Here is a 16,419-nt window from a genome sequence, read left to right as displayed (position 1 = left end):
TCATAATAAGCTTGTTATCCACAAGTGTAGAAATATAGAAATATAGAAGTTTTAGCATGAAGATGAAATGTAATCCTAAACGTTGGCAGGGGAGCCTGTTCCCAAAACTGCTCCACATAAAAACCACTGTGGGAAAAAGACAATCCCAAACACTAGGACAGGGAGCGCTACCGGAAAATATTCTGAACACTATTATGGTGTTTCCAGTTGTGTTTAGGTCAGAATTAGGTCCCTTCTGTTTAGGTGTAATATCCTCTCTCTAATGCTTCTAAACACTATTATGATGTTTTGAATCCTGTCTAGTTCAGAATTAGATCCCTTCTCTTTAGGTGTAATATCCTCTCTCTAATGCTTCTAAACACCATTATTATGTTTTGAATCCTGTCTAGTTCAGAATTAGGTCCCTTCTCTTTAGGTGTCATTTCCTCTCTCTAATGCTTCCAAACACTATTATGATGTTTTGAATCCTGTCTAGTTCAGAATTAGGTCCCTTCTCTTTAGGTGTAATATCCTCTCTCTAATGCTTCTAAAAAGTATTATTATGTTTTAAATCCTGTCTAGTTCAGAATTAGGTCCCTTCTTCTGGAGTATTTTTATTGACTTATGTGTCTGTTCATTTGCCAGTTTAACCCATTTTGTCGGGCATTGTGGAAAACAGTGCACAGTCCACCAACAGGAACCAGAGGTTTTACAACAAGCATGACACAGTATTGCCTCTGTCTAAATAAAACATTAAAAAATATGAAGGTGGATTTCCTCCAGAAATATTATAGACACGCCCTTACCATCAATATTTAGGCAATAAATCATTTGCATTTCTTACCCATTTGATTGTATGACAGACAGTCTGATGCTGCGTTTTACAAAAAACAATCACTTTAAAACAACAATATTCAGATTGGAGAACCACTGCAAGATTCCAGGCTGCATCACCTCTGGCCATGACTGGGAGTCCAATAAGGCGGCACACACTTGGCCCAGCGTCGTCCGGGTTTCGCCGGGTTAGGCCGCCATTGTAAATAAGAATTTTTTCTTAACTGACTTGCCTCGTTAAAGCCCTTTCGGAGCTGCCTTTACAAACACTTTTTTTCAGCAGACAACCGTTTTCAGAATGGCTCTATGGAGAGTATACTACTCTCTGGGTTTTGGGAAGTGTTCAGGCCCTGTATCAGTGAGTAAAAGTGGTACACAGATAAGTCATGCCACTGAGCATCAGCCACTGCATTGTGCTGTGGTTAAACCTTATTGAAATCCTAATTCTAAATGGAAGCTGTATCTAAGTGTTGCTGTTCAGTTCTCTCATTGGGCTTATCGGTCGTTTTAATGGGTAAGAAAAGCGATAGCATTTATTATTGGAGGGAGCACCGCATCAATGTCTACTATGGTTGATGTACTCACACACATCGTAAAATGTCTTGGAAAATTAGCTCAATCATAGCAGGGTTCTTTAAAGACGTGCTTAAAAAAACTTCCTAATGCTTTTCTCCTCTCATAACGTATTCTCACTGGTTCTTTCCTTTTTCATTCAGACACGTTTCATTTGGACATGTTGTAACAGGGCTTTAAAGGGATCAGAGGTCTTTGTCACCAGTCTGTGTCGTTCCCAGGCACCACTTTGTTGCTCTGAGGGACGTTTTTTTTTGGGGGTGGGTGTTGGAAACTCATTTGAGAAATCAGAGGATTCATCCCTGTCTCTTCTCTGCTATCCACGACGATGCATGGTATTTAATTAATCACTAACCACGTTTCCACCCAGACATGTCATGTGGATGAATTACCTGATGCATGAAAAAAGGCACGACCGGGCTGATGGAAACATGAAATGCTGCTACAATTTTATAAATGCTAACAGGCAATTTGTTCGTTCGACATGATGGGATCTTTTTGTGTCGGTAAAATTAACTATGCGAGACATGGCGGTGGAAACGCCTTTATGCTCAAATATTGATATAATAACCATCATATCGAAGTAGACTTGGAGTCGCGCGATGATATGTTGTGTGGTCATCCCACTACTTGGGAAAGCATGCATTTTATTAGGCTACAGATGCAATAAATTGCGTTGAACGTCACAAGGCGGTAAAAGTGAGCTTGATGCTCCTTTCAATAAATATCGAGGGTTTTATTCTGGTGACATGATGATCGAAGCTTTGCTGCCATTTGACAAATATAAATAATATCGCTCTTATCCATAATAGTTATAATAATTATAATGAACTGCATGCTTTCCCGACGGGTCACATTGGTAGGACTACACAACACTCTCCATTAAACACCAATATATAGATTGAAGAACCACTTTGGGGGTTTCAGAGTACTTTTTATTCTGTTTAAAAAACACTTTCTGTGTATCATAAAACGTACATTAGGTTTACATTCAAACACCCTCCAAACTTTGTAATATACATTTGGAAAAACAAAAACTAATTTATGAGTGAGTAACAATGAATAATTATTTACATATACATATTTATTAATAATAATAACAGTCAGGATGTTGTGTCAAATGGGGTAAATGCAGATGGACAAACCCTCTGGGCCCATTTCTGGAAGTGAAAATTCTATTTTAGATGGTGTCGGCATCATTTTATTTTCATATATTTTGGAGTAGAATGTCCTTTTAAAAAGTCACCAGAACTGAGCTTCTCTGTCCTTCTACATAACAATTATCCCAGGGAGGACCCCAGACCCACTAAGCAAGAGGACTGGATTTGGTCAAACTTGTAGTTTAACACATGTACAAAAGTATACTCTTTCCCTAAAAGCACAATGGTCCTGATTTTCTTACATGACAGGGGAAGTTAACTTGGCCCCAGACAATCTGAGATCCACTTAAGTTTCAGTCATGTTTTTGTTGTTTTAACCCTTGAGCTTTTCTCGCTCTCCATAAATACATCTCAAATCTTTAATTAATCCGACGTGTTATGGTTTTACCTTGATGCAGCTCTCACCACGGGAAGCTAAAGCTTTTCCCCAGCTGAAACCTCTCAACCCACTGGTCACACACTGGTTCAATGAACATTGTTCCCATGTCAGTCCAATGCAATTACTTTGAACCAACGTGGAATAAACGTTGAATTGACAATGTTTCTGCCCAGTGGGAACGTTCATTTTTTTTCTACCTGCATTTTTCCTAATGATGCACTTGACATGTGTTTTACATGAAAAACTATATGAATCCTAATACCATCATGCAATTATTGTAAGTCACTTTGGATAAGAGCGTCTGATAAATGACGATTATGTAAATGTGGCGTTAATGTAGGATTTAATATTCGAAACATCCCAGTCACCTTCATACATGCACCAGCAACATTAGTGTACTGTTATGTTCATAATGATACAACATATGGAATTGTCTGGTAGTCATAATGTTAGACATATAGGATCATCTGTTTTCTATTTGACATATTGATCTGTGTGTTTAGTAGACTGTTCTGTTTTCTCATTACTGTAATGCTGGCTTTTCATATTATTCCATATTGTGACTGATGGTAATATGCTGGTAATAGAGTATTAGGTCCCTAGACACACATAGAGTAATCTCCTTTATGACTTGTTTACCTTGTCGGAATAATGACCTCTACTACAATATAGCCTTGTGATCGTCTTTATCTGTTACAGGAGTACCAACACAGCTTAATTGGCTTTAGAGTCTCCCGCTTTTCTGTAGAAAACATCACTAAACGAAAGCATGTTAGGTTTTCTGATTGAACAAATCAAGCGATGTCGAGTAAGTGAAGGAGAGATGAAGCTTGGGGGGGAAATAATAGTTTGACCTTTTTGAGGAACGTTGCAATTGACACTTTCACTGTGGATCCTTTTGGAAATGTTCTGACGAAGACTCCCGTCTCTCCCATCTCTCAATTTATTTTATTTGTTTCAATTTCAATTGAAGGGCTTTATTGGTATGGGAAACATATGTTAATATTGCCAAAGCAAGTGAAGTAGATAATAAACAAAAGTGAAATAAACAATACAAATTAACAGTTAACATTACACTTACAAAAGTTCCAAAAGAATAGAGGCATTACAAATGTCATATTATGTGCAAATAGTTCAAGTACAAAAGGGAAAATAAATAAACATAAATATGGGTTGTATTTACAGTGGTGTTTGTTCTTCACTGGTTGCCCTTTTCTTGTGGCAACAAGTCACAAATCTTGCTGCTGTGATGTCACACTGTGGTATTTCACCCAATAGATATGGAAGTTTATCAAAATTGGGTTTGTTTTTTCGAATTCTATGTGGATCTGTGTAATCTGAGGGAAATATGAGTCTCTAATATGGTCATACATCTGGCAAGAGGTTAGGAAGTGCAGCTCAGTTTCCACCTCATTTTGTGGGCAGTGTGCATATAGCCTGTCTTCTCTTGAGAGCCTTGTCTGTCTATGGCAGCCTTTCTCAAAAGCAAGGCTATGCTCATTCTGTACATAGTCAAAGCTTTTGTTAAGTTTGTGTCAGTCACGGTGGTCAGGTATTCTGCCACTGTGTACTCTTTGTTTAGGGCATTCTAGTTTGCTCAGTTTTTTGTTAATTCTTTCCAATGTGTCCAGTAATTTTTATTATTTTTTCTCAAGATTTGTTTGGGTCTAATTGTGTTGCTGTCTTGAGGGTCTGTGGGTTGGGTTTGGGTTTGTGAACAGAGCCCCAGGACCAGCTTGCTTAGGAGACTTCTCCAGATTCATCTCTCTGTAGGTGATGGCTTCGTTATGGAAGATTGGATTTTAATAATTAGTGGGTATCGGCCTAATTCTGCTCTGCATGCATTATTTGGTGTTTTACGTTGTACACAGAGCATATTTTTGCCAAATTCTGCATGCAGAGTCTCAATTTGGTATTTGTCCCATTTTGTGAATCCTTGGTTGGTAAGCGGACCCCAGACCTCACAACCATAAAGGGAAATGGGTTCTATAACTGATTCAATATTTTTATCCAGATCTTAATTGGTTGTCGAATTTTATGTTCCTTTTGATGGCGTATAAGGCCCTTCTTGCCTTGTCTCTCAGCTCATTCACAGCTTTGTGGAAGTTACCTGTGGCGCTGATGTTTAGGCTGAGGTATGTATAGTTTTTTGTGTGCTCTAGGGCAACGGTGTCTAGATGGAATTTGTATTTGTGGTCCTGGCAACTGGAAAAACATTTTTTTGTCTTACTGAGATTTACTGTCAGGGCCCAGGTCTGACAGAATCTGTGCAGAATATCTAGGTGCTGCTGTAGGCCCTCCTTGGTTGGGGATAGAAGCACCAGATAATCAGCAAACAGTAGACATTTTACTTCTATCTATCGCCCTCCCTCTCACTGTGTGTGTGTGTCTCTCTCTCCGTATCTCTCTCTCTGTATCTCTCTCTCTCCATCCCTGCGAGAGTGATCTTCCTCCTCTCTACCCCCCCCCCCCCCCCCCGCCCAGACAGTCCCCCACCACCTAGACAGTCCCCCCCCGCCCAGACAGTCCCCCCCCCCTCCCAGACAGCCCCCCCCCTCCCAGACAGTCCCCCCCCCGCCCAGACAGTCCCCCCCTCCTCCCAGACAGTCCCCCCCCCTCCCAGACAGTCCCCCCTCCCAGACAGCCCCCCCCCGCACAGACAGTCCCCCCCCCCTCCCAGACAGTCCCCCCCCCGCCCAAACAGTCCCCCCCCTCCCAGACAGTCCCCCCCTCCCAGACAGTCCCCCCGCCCCCGCCCAGACAGCCCCCCCCCCCTCCCAGACAGTCCCGTCCCCCCCTCCCAGACAGTCCCGTCCCCCCCCGCCCAGACAGTCCCCCCCCTGCCCAGACAGTCATTCTCTTTATTGAGAAGAACTTGGCTGAAGTGTTATTATTATTATAATAAAATGAAACTCTCCTCCTTCTTCAAAGCTGAGCAGGCTGGTTCCCGTGGCGATTAGATCTGTTGTCAGAGCGATGCAGGAAGTCATACATAAAATTGTCAAGTTAAGAAATGAAAGCGCAGCAAAGCATGTACTCATGTGATTTTTAATGAATTAATTCAAATGACGCCGCGGCTGCGTGAGATGTGCAGTGGACTAGCTCAGTGGATTCTGTTGACGATGCCTGTGCTATGTTTTATCCTGGTATAATTCACAAAGCACATTGCTGTATGGGATGTTGGAAAAGCTGTAGAAGTTAGCAACGATCCACAATGTTGCTGTCATGTTCATATATTTCCTTTTAATGGTAGAAGAGTTGGTTTGGCTATCTTTAGCTGGACTTCAATTCCATATCACCGTAAGTACCCATTAGACACAGATCTAGGATCAGTTTTCTCCCCAAATCATAACCATTACCATAGAGGGATAAACGCAACACTGATTTAAATCAGTGTGTAGAGTGTTTCTCATCCTCCTCCTATCAACGCATCACTATGAGACAGATATCCATATCTGCCTCACTTCTCCCTCCTCGCCCAGCACAATACACACTACACACTACACAATACACACTACACACTACACAATACACACTACACTAGCCTCGCCTTTTTACCCTGCTGCCTTTAGCCATTTACCCTACGATGGTCACTCAACCACAGGAACAGATATTGGATGGGAAAGAAACGTGTTATTGTGCAGTGTACTGGACCGTGTGTGAATACAGTGTACTAGATAGAAGCGTAACATTGGATACGGTGTGAGGAGGCAAACCTTCTGGCTATTGAGTATTTAATCCCCTCCCGCCGTACAATGTCGTAAACAACATAATTATCTTCCAGGTGTTAAATCCAGGTGTGTAATCCAGGTGTGTAATCCAGGTGTTTAATCCAGGTGTGTAGTCCAGGTGTGTAATCCAGGTGTTTAATCCAGGTGTGTAATCCAGGTGTGTAATCCAGGTGTTTAATCCAGGTGTGTAGTCTTTGCATTTCTGCATCATTCCATCCTATTTGCCCTCCACGTCGCTCATTACCACAGTGATTCTTTATGAATTGGAAAAGCCACCCAATAACACATTCACCTCGACCTTGGCCTCGTGCATAATGGTGAGCTGAGTAGGTGAGTTGTGTCAAAGGGCTGCTGAGGTATCGCAGCCTTTTCAGGGGTACTGCCGACAGCCCTGAGGTAACCGGGCCAGATTAGCGGAACTCCAAAGTGCTGCTGAGGTATCGCAGCCTTTTCAGGGGTACTGCCGACAGCCCTGAGGTAACCGGGACAGATTAGCGGAACTCCAAAGTGCTGCTGAGGTATCGCAGCCTTTTCAGGGGTACTGCCGACAGCCCTGAGGTAACCGGGCCAGATTAGCGGAACTCCAAAGGGCTGCTGAGGTATCGCAGCCTTTTCAGGGGTACTGCCGACAGCCCTGAGGTAACCGGGCCAGATTAGCGGAACTCCAAAGTGCTGCCTCACATTCGACAGCACTACCTTGTTTTGCTGTTGGCTCTCGATCCAACGCCCCCTTCACCTTCGTTCTCTTTCTCTCTACCTCACACTCTTTCTATCCACTTTCAAATCATTGATTTTCTCTCAAATATTTATGATGTCTAGGCAGACTTCTTTCTCGTTGAATTTGGAGGGGGAACATCATTTTGAAGCCAAGTGGTAAAAGAGAAGGGATAGAGGGTGTACACACAGAGAAAAATATGTTTCGTCCAGGCACTATGTAAACCCATATTGGGTCAAAGAAACCTTTGAGCCCTTCAATGGCTCTTTAGAATTCAGTAAATGGTTATTTCCTCTTTTAGTGTTCATAAAAATCTAGGGGCGGAGGCTCATTAGAATATAGTGGGGCGTGGTTTGTTCACAGCTCTTTTTGTGCACTCTCACCGAGTGAGAGTCATTCCAGTTGGTCTAATGTGTTGGGTTATTGAATGTCATATAGGGCTATATCCAGTCACGGTGTTTTGTGGAAGACTCATGTATGGCCTTGTGCCAATTGGGAACATTAAGTCTGTCAGTTGTTTTTCAGTTTTTGCTTCAGGGACTCTCAGCTGTTCTAGAGGTAGCTGACTAGATTCAACGTCAATTAACACAACCATAACACCAATGGAATTATTTTTTTTTTTAACACTATAATATGGCTGACAAGAACAATTAACCCTGTATTTCAGAAGGATCTATAAAGAACCGTTCAGATTCAGCAGAACCCTTTGTGGGTGCTATATAGAACCTTTTTTTAATGGTTCTTTATATAACATTACAAAAGGGTTCTTTATAGCATGGTTCTTTATAGAACCTTCCAAAATAGGTTCTATGTAGGCCCAAAAGGGGTTCCGCTATGGTTAAAAGCCAAATAACTTTCTGGTGCTAGTTAAAACCATTGTTTTTTTAGTGTGTAGGAGAAAGCAGAGGAGAGAGAAAACAGAAGATAAGAACTGTGGAAGCTCTCGTGGAACCGTGCCTGGAATACCAACGGTTCACTTTGAAACTACTCCTGAATATAAATAACTAAACACATCCACTGATAAAGATCGGTATTCACAGCATTTCCCCTTAAAGCCTCTGATCCAATGGATTTTGAGCTGATTCCGACTGCCGCGGTCTTTGAAGGTGTACTCTTCTTGTGTTCTGTGTTGTTATCGACCTCCTCCACTCTCATTCCACATTTCTTTTGTGTTTTGAAGTGTTGCTATTGCAGATAACATTGTCTCTCATACTTAGCACTTACAGGCATTGAGATTGTTCCTCAGCGAATCACAGAAGTGCCTTGTGAATGCTGTAGATTAGATTGAGTTGTTGTGTTATGGGAACAATGAGAAGACATTGTTCCCATAACAGGCCTGTCTCTGAGACAGCAGTAAAGCACATACAGTACAAGAAATGGAACCACAAGGTTGTTGGTTCAAGTATTTGGGGGCAAACCACTGTTACCCTTCTGAACTTCTCTGTTAGCAGCTTCCCCTACAGACTTGTCATGGGGGTCCTTTACAATGTGATGTTCAAACTTAGTTTATTAATCGATTACTAAATCTGATCCTTCTTTCTTGTTTCTGTCCTCAGGTGGGCGGGACCATGTACAACACGGGTCGCCACGTCTCACTGCGAATGGACAAGGAGCACCTGGTGAACATCTCCGGCGGACCAATGACGTACAGCCACCGCCTGGAGGAGATCCGGCTGCACTTCGGGAGCGAGGATGGACAGGGCTCTGAACACCTGCTCAACGGACAAGCCTTTTCAGGAGAGGTACTAGGGCAAGAGAACTCACTATCAGAACCAGAACTAGGTGCCAGAGTCTGGTGTAATAACACTCCTGCTCCAGAATCACACATGCCCCCTTGGCGACAAGGTTTTAAGCCTTGGCTCGGCCAACTGCCTACGCACTTTCTGTCCCTCTCTATCTATCTCCTGATCTGTACCTTCATCTCCCCTATCATAAAAACAAGAAAGATACGTAAGGGGATCAGATCTCCGATCTCCCTTTTAAAAAAGTAGGATTGGAACCAGAATCAGGAGAATTAGATAGGATTTAGATGTGATCCAGCAGACAAGATCTGAATAAGCGGTGTGTTTTCAAAAGGCTTCCAGTCCTCTGAAGCCTTGATCATTTAGCTAACGACTGAGTCACTCACCACACGCTTGGCGCGGCGCTGCCATCCATCCCAGCCATAATAACAATAACCAATTTGTGGGCTAACAGAATAATTGTGGGCATGACAGGAAAAGTCATTCTATTATTATAATTTATTCTCCCACTGAGCCTGGCGAAAATCCTAATAAAACAAGTGTTTATTGTCCACTGGGGCTCGGAGGGATGTGATCTGAGGGGGAAGTTGGCCTCTCTCTCCGCTCACTGTTTACCATGTTGTTGTTACCTCGCTGTGGCGCCAGCGTCTCCACAGCTCCGAGGGATTTGTTTTGATTCCATGCGTTACTACGGAACAAAAGAGAACAGTAGATGCTGGCGGGACTTTGTATGGTCAGTGTTGTGTTTTAGGAGGTGTTTGGAGGAGAGAGAGGGGGCTCTGGAGAGATCTGAAAAGGAGCGTTGGATAGTTGGTCGTTGTGATCCGAAAAGGCAATGTTCTCTAACTGAAGTGTAGCAAGGGGAGGAAGAGACTGGAAGGCCTACTCAGTAGCGGTGTTGTAGAAAAATGGTAATGGTGTGTGGTTAAAATTGGCTCACTCATCCCCTCTCATCGCCGCCGTAAGTCTTTTCCAGGTTGCTGCTGTAAACGAGAGTATGTTCTTAGTCAACGTACAGGATGAATAAATGAATAAATACATTAATTTGAACAGGTGTTATTCTGACAGAAGACAGTATGCTGTACATACGTGGGTTTGAGTTAGCATGACGTGGTACCATAACACAGCAGTGGAATAAGTAAGTTCTACAAATGAAAACTCAAAGCAAGGGAGAGAGAGAGAGAGCTAGAGGGATAGAAAGAGGGAGGCGAGGGGAGGAAGGTTGCAAAGATTCCCACATCTTATTCCTTCTGATGAGTTGCTCGCTTGCCATCCACAAAGACACCAATTACATATACCCCCACCCACAAGCTACCCCTAACCCCCCACCCCCACCCCCACCCGCCCCCACCCGCCCATCCCTCCTGAAACCAAAAGCTATGACTTCAAGCTCCAACAGCAGGCTTCAAAGTGGAAATGGAAAGAATGTTGTGCGTGCGTCCTTGAAATGAGAACAAAGTGAGAAAATAATCTAACTTAAAAAGCAAAACCTTCCGTGGGAGAGAGGAGGGGTCGAGCTGGATAGAGGGATGAGAGATTTATTGCATTTACAGGCATTAACTCTCCAAATGTATGCATTTGTTCCGGGAAAATGGCGTACGTTTGACTGGTGTTGGTTTTTTGGGGGGGGGTCTACCGTTCTCAGATCCTATCTGTAAAAAGCCCCCACACACCTCTGGGCTACTATTATGAATGTGCTGTTCTACTCTGTTTCCGTAGAGCGCCCTCACAGTCACTCCGGAAATGAAACACCTTGGTCTTAATACGTGCTAAGATATTCCAGGTGTTAGGACAAATCTGGTTTCTCGCATTTCGCTATAAGCCCGTGCACTTTCATTTTCCACCTCACATGCAAGGTGTCGGAGACCTAGAATCAGTAGGGTGATAAGAAACAGCCTGACACAAAGTGTTGACAGTATAACATTAGCTTGTAGGCTAAAGGTGTATGTGAGTGGCTCTACACTGAGTGTACAAAACATTAAGAACACCTTGCTAATATTCAGTTGCACCCACCCAGTTGCCCCCCCCCCAACCAATGTTGAGAGAGAGAACATCTTGTTGTTTTTGAGTTCCTCTGTGCCACACCATGCTTGTGTGTGTTAGTTCCATAGGAGGAGGAAGAGGGAGGGGGATGGTCATTTCCAGAGGAAGATGGAGGGGGGAGAGGGAGGGGAGAGAGAGGGAGGGAGGGAGGGAGGGGGAGAGTCATTTCCAGAGGAGGAGGAAGGGAGGGGGAGAGTCAGTTCCTGAGGAGGATGAAGAGGGAGAGAGAGAGGGAAGGAGGGGGAGAGTCAATTCCAGAGGAGGGGGGAGAGTCATTTTGTGGGCAGTGTGCACATAGCCTGTCTTCTCTTGAGAGCCATGTCTGCCTTCGGTGGCCTTTCTCAATAGCAAGGCTATGCTCACTGAGTGTACATAGTCAAAGCTTTTGTTAAGTTTGTGTCAGTCACGGTGGTCAGGTATTCTGCCACTGTGTACTCTCTGTTTAGGGCCAAATAGCATTCTAGTTTGCTCTGTTTTTCTGTTAATTCATTCCATGTGTCAAGTAATTAACTTTTTGTTTCCTCATGATTAGCTTGGGTCTAACTGTGTTGCTCTCCTAGGGCTCTGTAGGGTGTGTTTGTGTTTGTGAACAGAGCCCCAGGACCAGCTTGCTTAGGGGACTCTTCTCCGGGTTCATCTCTCTGTAGGTGATGGCTTTGTTATGGAAGGTTTGGGAATCGCTTCCTTTTAGGTGGTTGTAGAATTTATCAGCTCTTTTCTGGATTTTGATAATTAGTGGGTATCTGCCTAATTCTGCTCTGCATGTATTATTTGGTGTTCTATGTTGTACATGGAGGATATTTTTGCAGAATTCTGCATGCAAAGTCTCAATTTGGTGTTTCTCCCATTTTGGTGAATGGTTGCTGAGCGGACCCCAGACCTCACAACCATAAAGGGCAATGGGCTCTCTGACTGGTTCAAGTATTATTAGCCAGATCCTAATTGGTATGTTGAATTTTACGTTCCTTTTGATAGCATAGAATGCCCTTCTTGCCTTGTCTCTCAGATCTTACACAGCTTTGTGGAAGTTACCTGTGGCAAATTATGTTTGCAAATAAATTCATTAAAAATCCAACAATGTGATTTTCGGGATTTTTTTTCTTCATTTTGTCTAACATAGTTGAAGTGTACCAATTATGAAAATTACAGGCCTCTCTCATCTTTTTAAGTGGGAGAACTTGCACAATTGGTGGCTGACTAAATACTTTTTTGCCCCACTTTTGTTGAAGAGGGTGGGGCTTAAGCTGCATCCCTATCTCACCCCACGGCCCTGTGGGAAGAAATGTGTGTGTTTTTTGCCAATTTTAACCGCACACTTGTTGTTTGTGTACATGGATTTTCTAATGTCGTATGTTTTACCCCCAACACCGCTTTCCATCAATTTGTATAGCAGACCCTCATGCCAAATTGAGTCGAAGGGTTTTTTGAAATCAACAAAGCATGAGAAGACTTTGCCTTTTTGTTTTTGTTTGTTTGGTTGTCAATTAGGGTGTGCAGGGTGAATACATGGTCTGTTGTATGGTCATTTGGTAAAAAGGCAATTTGAAAATGTTCTCAGTACATTGTTTCCATTGAGGAAATGTACGAGTCTGCTGTTAATGATAATGCAGAGGATTTTCCCAAGGTTGCTGTTGATGCATATCCCACGGTAGTTATTGGGGTCAAATGTGTCTCCACTTTTGTCCTTGGTTCCAAATATTTGGGAAGATGCAGAGCCGGGGATGATGTTAAAAAGTTTTAGTATAGCCAATTGGAATTTGTTGTCTGTATATTTGATCATTTCATTAAGGATACCATCAACACCACATGCCTTTTTGGGTTGGAGGGGTTTTATTTTGTCCTGTAGCTCATTCAAGGTAATTGGAGAATCCTTTGGGTTCTGGTAGTCTTTAATAGTTGACATTACTCTCACACACCCCCTCACTCACACACACCCTCACACACACAACCCCTCACACACACACTCTGTTTCTTACTTTCCACCCACTCTCTCTCTCCTCTCAGCCCTCATGATAACAGCCAACAGGCAGAACACCGCCAGTCCTGTGGGGTTAGAGGAGGAAAGTAATGGCTGGTGACCAGAACTTCACAACGTTCTGTTTCTGTGTGTGTGTGTGTGTGTCTGTGTGTGTGTGTGTGTGTGTGTGTGTGTGTGTGTGTGTGTGTGTGTGTGTGTGTGTGTGTGTGTGTGTGTGTGTGTGTAAAGTCATGGTTGTTATGTTGCTCTTTTACCTTGGTCTGTTTCTATCTTCTTTTACTCTATATCTCTCATTCCCTGTCATTACTACTGTCTGCGTGTTTCTCTTGGCAGTCTCTGTTATGTACAGTGGCAAGAAAAACTATGTCAACCCTTTGAAATTACCTGGATTTCTGCATAAATTGGTCATAATATTTGATCTGATCTTCATCTAAGTCGCAGCAATAGACAAACATAGTCTGCTTAAACTTATAACACACAAATTATTGTATTTTCTTGTCTATATTGAAGACAGCATTCTTCATTCACAGTGTAGGTTGGAAAAAGTATGTGAACCCCTAGGCTAATTACTTCTCCAAAAGCTAATTGGAGTAAAGAGTCAGCTTATCATAACACAAGGCAAGACCCAGATACAGACACGGGAGATGAAGTCTATTATGACACAAGGCGAGACCCAGACCCAGATACAGACACGGGAGATGAAGTCTATTATGACACAAGGCGAGACCCAGACCCAGATACAGACACGGGAGGCAGATGATTGGAGTTTAAGATGTTTAATAATCCAAAAAGGGGGAGGCAAGAGAATGGTCGTGGACAGGTCAAAGGTCAAAACCAGTTCAGAGTCCAGGAGGTACAGAGTGGCAGACAGGCTCAAGGTCAAGGCAGGCAGGCGGGTACAGAGTCCAGGACAAGCAAGAGTCAAAATCGGGTAAGACAAATTGTCTATAAATGGGGAAAGTTCAGCACGGTTGCTATTCTCCCTAGGAGTGGCCATCCTGCAAGGATGACTGCAAGAGCACAGCTCAGAATGCTCAATAAGGTTAAGAAGAATCCTAGAGTGTCATCTAAAGACTTAAAGAAATATCTAGAACATTCTAACATCTCTGTTGACGAGTCTACGATGTGCCAAGAATGATGTTTGAGGGAGGACACCACGTAAGAAGCCACTGCTGTCCAAAAAAAAACATTGCTGCACATCTGAAGTTCGCAAAAGAGAACCTGGATGTTCCACAGCTCTACTGGCAAAATATTCTGTGGACAGATTTAACTAAAGTTGAGTTGTTTGAAAGGAACACACAACACTATGTGGAGAAAAAAAGACACAGCACACCAACATCAAAACCTCATCCCAGCTGTAAAGTATGGTGTAGGGAGCGTCATGGTTTTGGCTGTTTTGCTGCCACAGGACCTGGACAGCTTACTATCATCAACGGAAAAATGAATTCCCAAGTTTATCAAGACATTTTGCAGGAGAATGTAAGGCTCTGTCCGCCAATTGAAGCTCAACAGAAGTTGGGTGATGCAACAGGAGAATGACCCAAAACACAGAAGTAAATCAACAACAGAATGGCTTCAACCGATGAAAATATGCCTTTTGGAGTGGCCCAGTCAGAGCCTGACCTCAATCCGATTGAGATGCTGTGGCATGACCTTGTCAGCGGTTCACACCAGACATCCCAAGAATATTGCTGAACTGAAACAGTCTTGTAAAGAGGAATGGTCCAAAATTCCTCCTGACCGTTGTGCAGGTCTGATCTGCAACTACAGAAAATGTTTGGTTGAGGTTACTGCTGCTAAAGGAGAGTAAACCAGTTATTAAATCCAAGGGTTCACATACTTTTCCCACCCTGCACTGTGAATGTTTACACGATGTGTTCAATAAAGACATGAAAACGTATAATTGTTTGTGTGTTAGTTTAAGCAGACTGTGTTTGTCTATTGTTGTGACCTAGATGAAGATCAGATCACATTTTATGACCAATGTCTGTGGGAATCCAACCAAAGGGTTCACATACTTTTTCTTGCCACTGTAAGTCCTCTATAGTTCACCCAGGCCTTCGCCTCTCGCCATCTAAACTTTACCCCAATCTCATTCTGGGGGGGTTGGGGAGCCTCTCTCTCTCTGTCTTGCTCTCTCTCAACATGTCACCTAATCACTTCCCCAGGCCTTGATTACCTTTATAGACAAGCTGTCGCTCTGCGGTTCCCCGTTAGAGTTCTGTATAATTACTATCCTTCGACAGTGTGTTTCTATTGCTGCCTCCCAACATGTCAGAGAAGACAGATGGAGAAAGACGTGTAGAGATGTCAACTTTTCAATTTAATCAAGGTAGGATTGATGAATCTGTAACGTTTGTCGTCGGAAGGAGACCAAGGTGCAGCGTGGTAGTCGTACATTATTTTATTTAAATGTTCCAACTAGAAAAAAAACAATAAACAATACAAGGAACGAAACGCTTCGTCGTGCAAACTACATGCACTCAAACAAATACAAGATCCCACACTGAAGGAGGGCAAAAGGGCTGCCTAAGTATGATCCCCAATCAGAGACAATGAAGGACAGCTGCCTCTGATTGGGAAACCACACTCGGCCAAACACAAAGAAATAGAGAACATAGAATGCCCATCCCAAATCACACCCTGACCTAACCAAATAGAGAAATTAAACATCTCTCTAAGGTCAGAGTGTGACAAAAACAGTAGTTAAGATTATACGGAACAAAAATATAAATGCAACATGTAAAGTGTTGGGTCTAGGTTTCATGAAATAGAATATCTCAAATGTTCAATACACACAAACTGATTTCTCACAAATTAGTTTTACGTCCCTGTTAGTGAGTGTTTCTCATTTGCCAAGATAGTCCATCCACCTGACAGGTGTGGCATATCAAGGAGCATTGTCAGATTGTCCGTTCGTAAATTCAGAGCGTTTCACTCTCGGAGCATTCAGAGCGCACACTGGACACTCTGACCGAGGAGTAGGGTTGATCCGAGCGTTTTGTCCTAACAACAGCAGTCAAGCACCCAAGATAACTGGCTAACGTTGGCTAGCTTGCTAGCTACTCCCAGACACAAATGAGAGAACAGCTCACTCTGACCATTTTACTCGTCGTAGCAGAGCTGGTTAGGCTGTTTCTAAATTATCCAGAGTGTTGGTGACTGCAACTGTGCTGCTGGCAACAATTTAATCATGCAAGGTTTACTGACACCAGCCATATTTAATGAGTGTTGAGAATTCATAAATTCAGCATTTATTCTACACTCTGGCACACAGAGAGAGTG

At 43.0% G+C, this 16,419-nt stretch overlaps 1 protein-coding gene across 4 annotated transcripts in view; it reads left to right on the top strand.

The window, feature by feature from the left end:
* ca10a (carbonic anhydrase Xa) overlaps positions 1-16,419 on the top strand; it is a 336,251-nt gene that overhangs the window by 296,776 nt on the left and 23,056 nt on the right. For all 4 annotated transcript variants that reach the window (XM_036946124.2, XM_036946123.2, XM_090201873.1 and 1 more), the window contains one exon: positions 8,928-9,113. In XM_036946124.2, coding sequence (XP_036802019.1) covers positions 8,928-9,113 — 186 coding nt within the window. The remainder of the gene's footprint in view (positions 1-8,927; positions 9,114-16,419) is intronic.

The sequence above is a fragment of the Oncorhynchus mykiss genome, chromosome 16 (genome assembly GCF_057628025.1).
Source record: "Oncorhynchus mykiss isolate SJ-2025 chromosome 16, ASM5762802v1, whole genome shotgun sequence".
Lineage (NCBI taxonomy): Eukaryota > Metazoa > Chordata > Actinopteri > Salmoniformes > Salmonidae > Oncorhynchus > Oncorhynchus mykiss.
Note: the sequence above shows the minus strand (reverse complement) of the source record. Positions and strands in the feature narration are given on the sequence as shown.